Below are 16,117 nucleotides of genomic sequence, written 5' to 3'. Positions count from 1 at the left end.
GTCTATTTAAATGTGTAGATTAAAATTTGTACCTGAATAAAGTAAGGGGTGTTAAAGTGAAATATAAAATAGAAACCACACTTGAGAATTCCCCGGCAGAAAAAATCATTCAAGCCACATAAACACTTTAAGACTAAATGTAGCCCTTTTCATGAGTATAAGCAAACCTTAACTTGGGATATTTCTTGTAAATACCTCTGATAATCATAAAAAAAAAAAAAAAACTTATGTCATCATCTTAAAACTGATATGAGATAATCACTTGTAACCAATCACCTGCCACCTGGAAACCCCCGTTATAATAACTAACCACTATTAAAGTCAACAACTTCTTCATTTTACTTTAGAAGCCATTCTGTAACTTCATGTCCCTGAGTTTTATAGTAGTAAGTCCTTGGGGTGCCTGGGTGGCTCAGTCAGTTGAGCATCTGACTTCGGCTCAGGTCATGATCTCATAGCTCATAGGTTGGAGCACTGCATTGGGCTCTGTGCCGACAGGTCGGAGCCTGGAGCCTGCTTCAGAGTCTGTGTCTTCCTCTCTCTCTGCCCCTAACCCACTTGCATTCTGTCTCTGTCTCTCTCAAAAATAAACAAACATTAAAAAATTAAAAAAAAACATTTATATTAGTAAGTCCTTGAATTTGAGGACTCCCCGTTTAAAAACTGTTCTTATATTCCCAATAAACTTATTAAGTATTATTTATTGACGTGGTGGTTTAAATTTGGTTATTTCTGGATTTTTGGCAAATGGAACCAGAAAAAGATGAAAGGGAGACCTACTTTAACTCCTTAGGATCTATACAGTCACAGTAGTTTGCTCCAGGGAGCTAAGTCAAGCAGTAGAAATCCTTACATATGAACAGTTTGGTACAAGCTTTTAATTTTTTCTCATCACTTTATTATTAGCATTGTCCTATGACTCTAGACTTGAGTTTTTTTCCAGTGGATTATCCAAAACATTGTAAGAATAAATCCTTAAGGTGCACAGACTGATAATACTGAAATATATTTCAATATGCTGGTAATAATGAAATATTGATTCTCTTATGTTACCCTTTTCAGGCCCTCATGACATGACTGAATCTCAAGGAACTCTAATAATTAACCAAATTTCAGTGTTTTCAAACTATGTATCATGGATCCCCCCAAATTTAGTGGTAGTATATGGTGTATACGTGTGTTTGGCTTGGTTTGAGAGGGGAGAGGGGAGTGCTGATACTGCATAGTGCTGATAGTGGCTTTTTCTCTTGTATGCAGTAGGCTTCCAGGCAAGTTTGTTTGGGTTACTGTTTGGTTTTCTCCAGAAAGGGTTTCATAAAGGATTGCTAAATAGAATAAATTGAAAACTATTTGTTGACATATTAGACGAAGGGTTAGTATCCAAAATCTACAAAGAACTTATCAAACTCAGCACCCAAAAGACAAATGATCCAATGAAGACATGAGCAAAAGGCATGAACAGACACTTTTCGGAAGAAGACATTGAGAGGGCTAACAGACACATGAAAAGATGCTCAACATCTCATCTTCAGGGAAATAGAAATCAAAACCACAATGAAATACCACATAACATCTGTCAGAATGGGTAAAATGAACAGCTCAGGAAACAACAGATGTTGGCAAGGATGCGGAGAAAGGGGAACAGTTTTGCATGGCTGGTGGGAATGCCAACTGGTGCAGCCACTCTGGAAAACAGTATGGAGTTCCTCAAAAAATTAAAAATACAACTACTCTATGACCCAGCAATTGCACTACTAGCTATTAACCTAAAGGATACAAAAATGCTGATTTGAAGGGGCACATGTACCCTATCAACAGCAGCACTATCAACAAAAGCCAAATTATGGAAAGAGTCCAGATGTCCATCGACTGATGAATGGATAAAGAAGATATACATAGAATGAATATTACTGAGTAACAGAATATTACTCAGAAATTAGAAAGAACGAAATCTTGCCATTTACAACATTGATGGAACTAGAGTATATTATACTAAGCAAAATAAGTCAGAGAAAGATAAATATGATTTCACTCGTGGAACTTAAGAAACAAAACAGGTGAACATAGGGGAAGGAAAGGAAAAGTAAGATAAAAAGAGAGGCAGGCAAACCACAAGAGACTCTTAAGTAGAACAAACTGAGGATTGCTGGAGGAGTGTTGGGTCAGCGAATGGGCCAAATGGGTGATGGGCATCAAGGAGGGCACTTGTTGGGATGAGCCCTGGGCATTATAGCTAAGTGATGAATCACTAAATTCTATTCCTGAAATCATTACTACACTATATGTTAACTAACTTGGATTTTAATAAAATTTAAAAATAAAAAAAAATAAAAAAAAGAAGAAAGAAAACACTTTGTATAGAGAAGTTATTGTAAGCATAAATGCCTAACTGGAGAAGTCAGGCATCTTTTGTTTACCAGAAATTGGATAATAGGGTCATGAAAGACTCAAATATTTTACAGTTATTAATCAGTACTTTGATCTAATGGTTTTGAAAATAGAGTGGAAATATTTACTCTGCAGAATTTTCCTTGACTTCCTCCACTCAATTGCATACACATAGGCAGATAATATTCTTTGAGCTTTCACAGTTTGGAGTAGAAGACATTCGAGACCCTGTACAAGATACTAATGCAGGGTTGTACATTTGTAGCAGTAGAAATGAATACAAGGGAACCTTAGTAAAGTTGAACAAATTGAGGAATTTCTGGGCTAAGATTATTTGCCTCTTCATTTTTTTAATCCATTAGTCATTTGGGCAGAATACATAATAAATATATTTCCAGAATTGATGAGTTCTTAAATCTTAACATTAGTCCATGTCAAAAATGTTTTTTTAACATGGTTAAGAATTTTCTTATAAAGATGGAAAGCTCCCCTCATTTTCTTAATCTCTGGCTTCTTTCAGTGTGGTATGAAAATATTCATCCTGCTGCAAGCAGACATTAGGTACAGAATTTTGTGTTCATTCTTAAAATGTAAATTTCACTAAATTAAGATGCTGCTGGATTTGTTAGTGTGTTTTATTATAATGTGCATGTTTTCTTTTATAAAATTTGTAATTGAATAACAAAAAATTTCCGAGTGACACAATACCTGATCTTAATAAATGTTTCTTTAAACAAGGTAATCTATGAAACAGCACATTAGTTAGAAGTCAGGCAGAAAAAAAACTATGCACACAAGCACTCGTTGTGAACTGGGGGGGGGGGGAAATCACGGTAAATACAGTCTAATTTTCCGTGATTGCCGATGAAGTTTGTCCCTGTGACTAGAACATGAAATGGCATAACTGATTATGAGAGCCATGTAAATCATATGTGCTAAGAAATTAAAGTCCTGGAACTTAAGAACATTTCGAGTTGAACCTTCAAAATCTCACCATTTCAGGCAAATACACAAAGAATGGTAATTTTGTGTTGGATAATAAGTCCTATCTACCTCTGTGTACAGTTGCAACTTAACGATTCTGGAGCAGAACACATTGTGTTCAGATCCAGAAAAATTAATAGATTTTATCCGCATGTATTTCTACTGTTTCCTTGACAACTACTATAGATGCTGCTATCACCATGGGGATGGTTCTTCTAAATGAAGCAGCAACATCCAAAGGAGATGTTGGAAAAAGACGGAGTAAGTCTGTGTTGCTATTTTTGTAGTTTTGCTTTAGTCTTAAGGTTCATTTAAATAAAATGGGAAATGTATAAAAGTCCTTAGAAAACAAATTTCTAAAGAAATGTTCTGATTTAAGTGTTTTTGGAGGGCTTTTCTGTTTTGTTTTTGTTTTTTGGGGTTTTGTTTTGTTGTTGTTTTACTTTTTTTTTTTTTTTGGATGTGTGTGTACAAATACTTAAAAATATATTTCTTCCAAAATGGGTGTGGGGGATTTTCTGTGGAATTGCATATAAAGGAAAGCTGTTACCCTCGTCAGGACTGCTCGGACCCATGTCTGCTGAAGCTGAGTCTCCGCAGTAATGTCCACACTACAGAGTGACATAAAATTCTCTGTTCAGAGTCTTCAGAGACTTTATCGATTAAGGCTGTGTTCCTTTTACCCCAAGAATCAGGCATACATTCAAGGACTCTGTTTTCACATGGGTTTTGTACACTGAAATATAATACCTTTCCATTACCTCCCAACCTCTTTTGATCAACATTTGAAAAAGGAGTGATCTGTTGACAGTGTCTCTTCCAGGGTCTTTGCCTTTCCCGTTGGTATTCCAAGATTTACAACTGTACGGATTTCCAGCATTCTGTTTCTAAGCAAGTTAACTAGGTTTTATCCTTCCTTCCTTCCTTCCTTCCTTCCTTCCTTCCTTCCTTCCTTCTTTCATTTATTTTTTTTATCCTTTGGTAGAACTATTCCTTTCAGGGGGTTGTAGAAAAAAAATACATTTTTTATGAAGTAATAGATTTTGGCTAGACAAAGGAAGAACATATGAAAAAAATCTACCCTCAGGAGCATAGGTTAGGAACGAAGAGGGCCTTAAATTTCCTGCCACAAACCTTTCTACAGTATTATCAGATCCCTATATAATTTTATGATTAAACCCATAATTAAAATTTTTCCCAATACTCTGCATTTCTGGAAACTTTTTACACCCTGAATTTATTTATAGGTATCCAAGAGACACATAATTTATCTTAGTTTAAAATAAAAATCTAGACTTATTTTCTTCTTGTAAGTATCACCTATGGTGACATGTATATAAATAAATCATCGTGATTTCTAAATAGTTGTCTTAAGTGTTAAAATATTTTGGACGTAATTTACAGTTTAGTCTGTCCTTTGTTTTCCCATGATTTACTATTGTAAAGAAACTACTCAAGACTCTAATGCATAAGTAATGTGCAGAATATCATTTTATGATATATCTATCAAACAATATGATGCTCTTGGAAATGACAGATAATGTTTATGTTATTTATGTCCTGTCTTATTAAAGTAGGTAATGGTAAGAAATACATAAATTTTTAATCTTACAACATCTGTGAAGTTTATAAAATCAGTACTTCCAACTTTCCTCTTGGTAGAAATTTCTCTGCCTATCACTCCAGCCCCAGCACTGTCAAACTATTTATTCATGTCTAGTTTGAGAGGAAGAGACATGGGAAATATATTTTACAATTATTCCTTTTTGATATATAATAATACAATGGCTGTGATTGTAATTGCTCAGGTCAGAATGATTGTGTCATAGCATTTTCTCACAAGTCTGTTAACTTGTCTGGGCTGCAGCGGTTCATTCAGTTAATTACTACCTCCTCACTAGTACTCACTCAGTTCTGCTCCCTTCCCTATATACGAGGACTTGACTAATACTATTTTGTTCCACTGCGCAGAATCAAGTAAATATATTGTTTTACTTGATCATGTACTTTGAGCTTCATTGACCATGGAGCACGACCAAAGTGGCAAAGGGAATAAAAGGGTTTTACTTAGCTTCTAAAAATTAGAAAAAAAAAAAAAAAGAAAGAAAAGAAAGGAAGGATGAAGTGTTTGATAAAAATACCAAACGTGGTGAGGTATGAAATAAAGCATCACGTAATTAATTATGGGTTTAGTAACATTGTTATAAGCGGGGATGTTTTAACATTGTTACATCTAGTGTCTGGTGTCTGTGATAGTTGGATAGTCCACACATTTTTAAAAAGGTGTTTTTTTCATTTTGAGGTATTCAACCAGATTTTTACTTTATCTTCTGCCAATATTCATTTGAAGTTCAACTGCATGAACTTTGTCTGAAATGAAATGTCACAGAGGCTGCAATTGAATGCTTTTAAGCGCTTATGACTTTCAACAATTTGTACTCAGAACTGATTGATATTCCTGTAGAATTGAATGAAAACTGACAGATTTCTAGACCATTTTTTGACAGTATCATACCTTACCTACTGCTTGATTTCCAGGATTGTAATTAAACCTGGTCTCAGACCTGCTAGAAGAATACTTTTAAATGTATTTTATCATTATGGAAGTATATAGAACTGCTAACTTTCCCTTGTTCTCCTGTGCCTTAGTATTTCATTTCTTTACTCCTCTTTCTTTTACAATTATTTCAGATTTTTTTCAATATTTTCTAAGAATTACCTGAAACTAATGAAAGTATACAAGTATTGTGCAAATGTTTGATTCTTAAGACATGCTTAGATTTTTCTTATTAAGAGCTAACTCCAATTTCTACTTATTTATGGCATAGATTTAAGTCAGTTTCAATTTTAAAAATGTATTTAAGTTTTTCATAATTCTAAACATGTCTGCATTTAATTGGCTCAGATTTTTAACACGTGTTTTAATTTTATGAACATATATTTTACTAATAGAAATAAATTTTGTTTAAATACCCAATGTATTTTCATATGTACTCCCATTGCATATGTTACAGATATTATTACTCTTTTAGAGTAAAATCTTCCTAACCATAACAGAAAGAAAAGAAAACAAAAAATTATTTTCCCCATTGTCAACTTGCCTGGTTTAAAGTGGTAGGGGAAACCTAGACCACAGCACCTCTTACTGTAATACTGGCCTTCCCTACCTTCGTGAAAACAAACAACTCTTTGACACAATGACCTACAATGTGGGGGGATGTCCCCACTTTGGCTTTCCAGAATCCACATTACTTTGCTCCTGAAGCCTTTATTCTTAACTTTTTGTCCACCAGGGTGACTATTTCTAAGTAATAGGCTTTTACCGAAGCAGTAATCTAGTCAATAATCTAAAATAACATTTCCTTGTAAATATTGCATGGCACCTGAAAAAAGTAAAATTATAGTTACTTTTCTGATAATGCAAATGTCTATGCTAATATAGCCAATGCTTTATAATGCAGGGGCTGATAATCATGTTTGTGGTTTTCACATATTTTGTCTTGTTTTGATCCCTCTGGGGCATTTTAGTACTCGTAGGAACTCTCTACGAGAAGAAAACCACCAGAAGACTTAGATCAGTCACTTTTGTTGTTTTCATACCCCAAATAGTCCATTTTCATTGAGAAGAATGTGGAAAATAATGAATACATTGTATTTTGGATTATCTGGTTTGTTGTGCCTGTATGTGCCATGAACTATTAAAATGTAAGTATACTGTTATTAATTGAATGCATTTCAAACACACGCATTTGGGTTGCATGTGTCTAGACCCTAATAGCATTGTCTGTCTCTTTCTAGTAATTTGCCTAGTGGGATTAGGCCTGGTGGTCTTCTTCTTCAGTTTTCTACTTTCAATATTTCGTTCCAAATACCATGGCTATCCTTACAGGTAATATCATTATATTAATGTGTGTGTTTGTGTTTTTAACTAATAAACAGAATTTCCATGGGTAATACATATTTAAAGGCTAACAAAGTAGCTAACTCATGTGCCAAGTGACTTTAAACACAGTTAAGCAAGTTTTTGAGCACCTACCATGTGTTCAGCTTAGACTTTGCAGAGGAGTTATTAGGCACAGGCCCTGTTCCCAGGCAGGGTATAGTTTCATTTTAGAGATACGTATTACATATTTATTATATATGTACATGTAATAAAATGGGCTTAGCTTTGTGGAATTCATCAGAATTTCTCTCTCTTGTTTTGTCTGTCCATCTGATCATTCACTTGCAGATTCTCTGGCTTCCTCAGGTTCATATAGGATACATGTTTCCTTCATTTTATTTCTAGCATCTCTCAGAGCTAACAAAATACAGTGTAGGAAAGCAGTACGAACCCGAAAAGATACTAATTTTACGTTTGACACGTGTTATTCCTTTATTAGTCTAGCACATGGATTTATGCTACAGTTGCCTTAGTTGTGGTAGATCCTGCTTTGGGTTTTGTTTTTATTGCACTGCATCATTTTCCTTTTGAATAAGCTTTTATTTTTTTCTCAGAAATTTTAATCAGCTCTCTTGTGAATGATCATGGTAATAAGCAGATGATACACATCACAAGAGCAAGTTTTGCTAAAAGGACTGCAGAGATTACATGCCAAAGATTTGGACAAATCCTGAGCTAAATCCTAAAAACCTGACAGTCCAGGGGAAAAATATCTATTTGTACAACTAGTTCACTGGAGGAAAAAATAAAGGTGATAGCAGAAGCAAGAGTGACAGAGGTAATAAATGAAAGAATGAGAGAGAAATAATCCTAAGAACAGTAGAAATGTAAGATGTTGATAAGGAAGTAAAAGAAATTTCCTCCCACTGAATTGTTGTGTGTGAGAAGCTTGGTCAGTTATGAACATAACATAGCACCACGTTCTCAAACGGCTTCCAGTCCCAGAAGGGTGTGTCTGTGGCACAAGCATTGTAGTACTTGATTTAAAAGAAAAAAAAATCAACTTGCTCTTCTCCACAAAAGCAGTTTGTAAGGAACGAGAGAATGAGATATAGGACACCATCATCAGAGGAAAAGGAAAACATGCGCAACATTCCCGAAGGCATGTGCTGGTCTGAGAACTTACGGAAAGACATTCGTGGCTATCCATCTTCACGAAGAGTGAGGCCCTGTGTTTAACCCTGAGGACCAAGGGCTAACTTAATGTACTCATTTGTGGCAGACATACACTGAAGTGGGCTTGCGAAAGAATAGAAGAATGAGTTCTCATCCAAGACCAGATCCTTGACTTTGAGATGAACTGCAAGGACAAGTACACTTTTTTCCTTTAAAACGAATGAAAAAAACTGCCTACCGCAGATAATACCTGTCCCGTGGATAAAACTGTTAAGCTCTCCCTTCGTGAAAAAGCACATTTGAACATAACAGCATACACTAATTTAAAAATCACCTTTAGCCAGGGACATCAGTTCTAGCTCTCCCTTTTAATTACAATGTCTGAGAATTATAACTTTTGTATCCAAAAAATACCACTGATAGTTTAGAGGTAATTCTGAACACAGTTCTGAATTTTTATTAGTTCCTCATAATTTTGAATTCTGTTTAATCTACAGTCTTTCATTTCTTCTGTATGTAGTCATCTTTACGTGTTTTATTTCTGTTTTGACTTCGATCTTAAACGTCACAAAATCTTAAACCCTTACACCCTTCGTGATATTTTCTCAGTACTTCACGCTGTTATTTTTGTTGATCTTTCTAACTTTTGAAGGGGAGAGGATCTGCATGAAATATTTATCCTGTTTCCTTCAATCTGTCCCACATTTTAGTCTTAGGGGTTTTTTTTGTTGTTGTTTTTCTACAGTATCAGTAGGTTTCACACCATCACTAACTCTCCTAGGTTCTCTGTTAGGTTTCAGTAAGCAAACTTCCTGGATTTAAATTCCTGATCTGTTACTGGATGTGTGACCTTGGACAAGTTACTGGACTCTTCTGAACACTGGTTTTCTCATTTGTAAATGGAAAAAAAATGTACATGCTTCATAAGACTCTTGTCAGGATTACATGAGAGAATGCATGTAGATTACTTAACACATTACCGAATACATGGTAAATTCCACATAGTATTAATTACTCAATAACTGTAAGTTGCTAATTATCAGTATTAATTATTCAATAACTAAGTTGCTAATTATCATCATTAATTCAGATGTAAATATTTCAAACTCATTTGTATTTAATCTCCTTTCCTAAGCAGGATTTTCTTTACACTGAAGATTAAGTAACTGTTTTATATTTGCATGATTCAGTTGAGTGAAGAACAGATTTTCCCTGAACCTTTTGATGAACTTAATTGGACTCCTGAGTCCCTTGAAACTACCAGTGAAATATCAAGATTATTAAGAATTTGGTCTAATTACCATCTGAGCCATGGTTCAGAAAGGAAATTTTATTCCAGAAGTAGCAGTGAATTCCTTTTGTATATTAAATAAAGATTAACTTTAGGCTTGTCCCATCTTCAAAGAAAAGCAAAGAGCTAGTAGTGATACACGATAGTCTTCAGTAATGGGTAATTTCCCATTATTTTTCAGGGACACACTTTGACCTACAAAAAATCAAAAAATTTCCATAAAAGTACTTATGACCCATGTCTCTCGTTTGGTAAAAAACTAAAATGAACCATTCTCTGTTAATTACCACTTTGCTTCCTGTTTATAAAACTCTTTAGAGAGAGAGAGTGGCAGAATGGACAGATAATATTTACAGTCAGAAGAGTGGAGTTCAAGTTTAATGTATATTATAGTGATTGAGAACCCTAACTCTGCAGTCACACAGATCGGAGTTTGAATCTTAGACCCTCTCTTCACTAACTTTGAGACTTGGAGTTAGTCACTTAAGTTCTTGGTCTTATTTTTCTTCATTTCTAAAATAGTGTTTTAGTTTCTTTATGGGGTTTGGAGACAGGCTCAGTTGTTAGGTTTGTGTCACGTTAACGTTAATGCTGTATCGTTTGCCAAGATACTTAACTCTGCTGAGCTTCTTTCTTCATTGGTAAACTTGGTAGAACACCTGTCTCAGAATGTTGTGGGGAAAAATTATATAATTCATACAGCCTGAAATGTAGGCTTCTCAATAAATATTGCTTCGCCTACGTCTTACCTTTACAATAACTTCAGCATTTTACCTCATTACATTTGTGTTCAGCATTTTACTTCATTACATTTTTCACTAAGTATTCATACAGAACTCTTTTGTGTATTCAAGTCATTTTCATTCTGTAATACTGTATGGTATTATAGAGAGAAGTCCTTGAAAATACCTTTTTTTGTATCTCCAAAGTGCTGTGCACATAGTAGGTGCTCTTCATATTAGTTGAACGTTGAACTCAAAAACATTTTTTATTTATTCATCATCTAAATGCAATAGGAACCGTTAAGATAGAAAAGTACTGGGGAAAAAAGAGTAGTGGTTTGCCACATTGCACAACTCCAGAAGATGGAATTCACATCAAATGACACCCCATGGAGTTGTCAGGGTATTCCACACACCTAAAGGGATGTGTGGTGTGTTGAAAGATAATTATTTCAGAAACCAGAGCTATAAAGATACTTATGGCAAACTCAGATTGATTCTTAGCTGGCTGACATCAAATATTAAAAATCTGTTATTAATTAAAATTGCGTATAATGGACATAGAAACTATCTTCTATTGTTTTTTAAAAAAAAATACTTGTATTTCCTGATGTCCTTGGCTATTTTGAGAGATAATGAGTAACAAAAAATGGATTTACCTTCAGTCATGGAAAATACACAAATAGCTGGAAATGAGAGCTATTCATATGAATTTTGAGAAAAGTATGATACTGAGTAAGTACAGCAGGGCCAAAAAATCCCAGGGTACAGTATTATAGCAGTATCACATTAATTTCTATATCTTACATGTGGATCTTTCATCTGTAGAGACCATATTAAATATAGCCTTGAGCCGTACAGATATAAAAATAATATCAAAATGGTGTGGTGATCAGCCCATAATACATGTAACTGCTAAGAATTTCACTGGGATTGTCTTTCTCCTGCTGGGTTCCAGCTTTGAAGAATGACATAAGTGACCAAAGATGTAGAGAGGATTCGGGGAAGAGCTGGAATGCTCTAAAGGCACCACTGTCTGGCCCTTCTCTTGTATAGATAAGGAATACAGTGCTAAATCTTGTAATAATACTGTGCAAATGGAAATTGAATCTTAAGGACTATTTTTTCCATATTGTTGTATTTCATTGTGGTGTATTGGAAAGTGATCTGGACTGAGTGAGAAGATATGATTTGGACCATGGCACTTTAAAACTGTAACCTCAGGCAAGTCTTTTAATCTTCTCTGAGCCTCAGTTTTCCTCATCTTTCAAATAAAGGCCATAATATTTATCTCATGAGTAAGACAAGTTGTAGCAAACTATCGTTTTACAGATGTAAGATAACTTTTAACCGTGAGACCCCACATTCCAGTCGTGGGCTGCTGTGCTTAGCGGCTTTACAGACAAGCCCTCAGATACAAATCTCAAGCAATAGACTCTGACCCATGGAATTAACCATCTGACAAGCAGTATATTTTTAAAATACTCCTAGATGTGCATACGCACTCCACTCCAAACAAAATGTAATTTCATTTAGTTACCTGTGTTTTATTACTTTAAGGAGGAAAGCAGAACCAAAACAAATGACAGAAATATACTGAACTCTGCCTAGGACAGATGTAGTCTCAGCCCTTTTTCAACTAACGAAAATGTCAAGATAATAAAATACAGGTCTCTGAAATATGTACTAACATTTTTTAATTTTTTAATGTTTATTTATTTTCGAGAGAGAGTGTGTGTGTGAGCAGGGAAGGGTCAGAGAGAGAGGGACACACAGAATCCAAAACAGGCTCCAGGCTCTGAGCTGTCAGCACAGAACCCAACACGGGACTCAAACTCACAAATCGTAAGATCATGACCTGAGCTGAAGTTGGATGCTCAACCGACTGAGCCACCCAGGCGCCCCTCTGTACTAAGATTTTTAATCAACATTTGGTAATTTCAGCAGTAAATACTAGGAACCTCTACATAAGGCCAAAATAATTTTTGTAGAAATTTGTTTTGTTCCTTGACGTTTTGTACTGCACATTCCAAGCCCTTCAACCTCAGAACACATAGTCTGAGCAGACACACACACACACACAGATAGCTCTCGAGGGTCAGTTCCGTCTTGAAAGTGCAACTTTCTCCACCATCCAGCAACCCACTGAAAACAGGAAAAGCATAGGGAGCTCCCATGGCCTAGAAGACTTTGTGCTTCTTCATCTTTCCCCCAACCTCAGTCCACACAACTAGCTTTATGTTTTACCCCAGAAATAGTATCCACATTCCTGATCATGTCTAATCATTAATAATCATGTTAGACAAACTGTTACTAAGTTTCTCTGTGTTCAGGCCGTGTAGAGAAGTGGCCTTGGCAGTAGATTTGACCCCTGGTGCCCTGTGCTACCATAGATATAGAAAGGTTTCCATACTCAAAGATCTCTTCCCTTCTCCTAATAAAGTCCTGAATTTCCTTAGGCCTTGTTTTAGATCGTTTCCTTCAGACTTGAAACTTTTTCTGGGTTCAGTAATTTATTATTACAAAGCAAAGAAGCAGGTTAAAGAGGCCTAGCTAACAGCCATAATGTACTTCTCCCTTGCAGTCCCTTAGAACATTTAATATAGAGTAAAGGTTAAAAAAAATCTCAAGAATAGGAATCATTGAGTTCCACCAACTACAAGGCCAAACAGGAGTGAAAAATCAAGTAGTGGGCCATCCATGCTGTGTCTGGAAAGAAGCAAGGCTTTTCCTGTCTTCTATACTTTTTTTTTTTTTTTTCAAAACCAAAATGAAGTGTGAGCAACTGCTGATTGAACACATGAATGATTTCTGTAAGACAGAGTGTCTTGTAATCAGGTCTCCCTGACCTAGTTTGAGAATAGGCAGTAAGTATAGTACAGAAGAAAATTGTGTCCACCCGAAGAGCTCAGAGAACTTAACAAGCTCCCAGCTGGACAGAATTCATTCATTTAAGAGCATTGTGTACATGCTGGGTTTTTTTAAACACCAACAAAAGACAGTTTAAGGTAAGTAAAAACAAAATGCACGCCACTGTTTCATCCCTATTTAAATATTTCACAGGAAGAAAAAAGGAATAAACATGCTGTGCATATAATCAGTGTCTCCAGTGACCAAAACCAGAGGTCTCTTCTCGTTCTACAACCCACATAATCATTCTAGCACTTTGGTTGACCAGCTCCTCTTTGAAACGTTTTACCTTGGATTTTGTAACATGATACTTTTACACCTTCCTTTTTCCTTCCCAGTATTTCCCACTTCCATATGCAAGTCAGATCCTGACCACCTTTCTCCTGAGATCTAGAACCAGACCTGAATACCACATTACCACCTCACCCCCCACACGGCTAAAGAGCAGCCTCCTCTGTGCTCCAAACCTATTTTCTGCTCTTCTCCCCATTTTCCCTAAGACGATGTTCTTCTCACAGTCCTAGAGGAGTCACTCGTCTGGGCCTCCATCGCTTTCTGTTCCCACTGCTGCCCTCTTGATACACGTGGGCCTTTTTCAGACTATCCCCTAAGCTTATCTCCCAATGTATAGTCATTATCTTCCATAAGTAATCACTTATTCTAGAGTAATACAGAATTAATTTAAGATATGCACAGATTATGTTGCTTTATCAAAATCCATTAATGGATAATAACAAGAAAGAGGGAAAAAGCTAATACATATTCCTTTACATGATCTAGATAAGCAAAAAGGAAAAAAATAGGAAAATTTTCATAATCAACACCTAGGTTATCGATGTCAATTCTTTGGCTTGTTTATCTTTTGAACCTAAGAAGGGATTATACCATACATATTTTATAAGCTACTTTATCCCTCTCATATACATTGTGAATAGATTTTAGTGCCATTAAGTATTCTACAATATGATTTTACTAGCGACATAATAACTCCATTGTATCCATCACCTTAAATTCTTTCAAGTTTGATTCTGTCTGTGTCCTCTATTTCTTCTTATAACACACACAGCCTTCATCATACCCTATGACGTAGTAGTAGACGAGTCAGCACCTATTGCCTGTGGACCACATCTGGCCGCCTGGCCATTTTTGTGTGCCACGTCAACTAGGAAGTGTGTTTACAGTTTTAAGTTAAGGGGGGCGGATATCTTGTGACGTGTGAAAATTATTTAAAATTCAAATTTCAGTATCCGTCAAGAGTTTTATTAGTACACAGCCAGATTCATTTGTTTCTATATCGTCTATGGGCTGTATTTGCACTACAACAGCTTAGTTGAGTGGTTTCAACAGAGACTTCTAGCCCACAGTGTGTATTCACTTTCTGGGCCTTTTACAAAAAGTGTGCGGACTCCTCATTTAGACATACTGAATACAACACAATGTTATTGTCATTCTTTGGCACATTTCTGCACTCAGCCCCTTTAGCCTAAGCCACTATCGCTTCATTTAACTTATTCTCAAAGTCAGAGTTTTGCCTTATATACTTGTTTTTCAATTCCTCTAACACTTTGACTTGCCATCATATCAAGTATATCACTGTGCTGCTATACTTAATTTTGTCTGGGTCTTACTTTCCTCTGGAAGAGAAATATAATAGCCATGACCTTTACTCATTACATGTGTTACGACCACCCTTCTATACATGATATTCTCGTATGCGATAGGTGGTCAATAAGTCTTTGCAGAATACTGATTGAGATGGACAATGTTTGGCCCAAATTTGAGAAAATAACTACCATTTTAAACAATGTTTCTCTAGAAAAACTTATTTTGAATTTCAGATAATAACCTTGCTACCAACTTTTAGAACCTTGGTTCTCAGCAAGTCAAGGACTACATTTTTATGTAAATAAAATGTGTGCTAGTGTGAGGGAGTAATTAGGAAAGAGCTGGACCTGGAAAGTGTTTTGAGATTTCCATCCCACTCCTTCTTTGTATACACAGTCTCCTCTGCATCAGCGATGTGCTCTAAACAATAATCAAGTTACACAGACTAGAAGGGAATAGTTGTGCCCATTTAAGCTAGAAAAAGGGAGAGTTTCTGGGAGCTAACTGTGCTGGTTCTACCCGGCTCTCTAATCCTCCTGTGTAGAACTCACCAGCCTGGCCTCCAACTTCTACTACTACTACTTGAGTTCTTTGACCATACATACAGTCACTTCAAAGCCGGTCACAGTAGTCCGTGTCTGTCACACACGTGCCGACTACCATGAACTGTGAGGAAAACCATTCATGACAGGGTGGAGGAGAGTCTAGACAGAAGTTGCTGGTGGCACCCAAGGCAGCTGCTCCCTCTCTGAGGAAAGCAGCCACAGCCCTGAAAAATACATTTCAAATAAGAGGAGGCTACTCTGGTTTGCTAATCAACAGTTTTCGTATTACACAAGTATTTAATACCTTTTTACAGTAAGCATTATTGGAAAGATAATATCCAAGCATTATTAGAAACATAAATATATGAGAACTGTTATGCCCTAAAATTACTAGACAGGTAAATGAAAAGAAAAAAAAAAATCGTGTCAGAACTTGATGTGTAAGACTGAGGGACAAGTCCCGAGTGGTGAAATCCATATGAAACATTCATACTGGAATATACGTTGGCTATTTAATATTAATATTCATGTTAATATTGAATGATTACCTAGAGAATAACAGTGTACCCTTCTCTAAGAAGCATTTTAAGCAAACAGTTTTGACAGGCTTCAA

At 35.9% G+C, this 16,117-nt stretch overlaps 1 protein-coding gene and 1 long non-coding RNA gene across 8 annotated transcripts in view; one reads left to right on the top strand and one right to left on the bottom strand.

The window, feature by feature from the left end:
* Positions 1 to 16,117, bottom strand: part of LOC123385173 — a 227,087-nt gene that overhangs the window by 39,448 nt on the left and 171,522 nt on the right. The gene's annotated exons all lie outside the window — the stretch shown is intronic.
* The window catches only part of TUSC3 (tumor suppressor candidate 3), a 284,190-nt gene that overhangs the window by 247,336 nt on the left and 20,737 nt on the right, over positions 1 to 16,117 (top strand). For 3 of the 7 annotated variants that reach the window (XM_045056848.1, XM_019828315.3, XM_019828316.3), the window contains 2 exons: positions 3,559 to 3,633; positions 7,171 to 7,261. In XM_045056848.1, coding sequence (XP_044912783.1) covers positions 3,559 to 3,633; positions 7,171 to 7,261 — 166 coding nt within the window. Of the gene's footprint in view, positions 1 to 3,558; positions 3,634 to 6,900; positions 7,078 to 7,170; positions 7,262 to 7,869; positions 10,753 to 11,607; positions 11,669 to 16,117 lie in introns of those variants that run through there. The other 4 variants (XM_019828317.3, XM_045056847.1, XR_006597331.1 and 1 more) reach the window with 4 other exon arrangements.

Source organism: Felis catus, chromosome B1, assembly GCF_018350175.1.
Source record: "Felis catus isolate Fca126 chromosome B1, F.catus_Fca126_mat1.0, whole genome shotgun sequence".
NCBI classification, from domain to species: Eukaryota; Metazoa; Chordata; class Mammalia; order Carnivora; family Felidae; genus Felis; species Felis catus.
The sequence above is the reverse complement of the archived record's forward strand: the minus strand, read 5'-3'. Positions and strand labels throughout refer to the sequence as shown.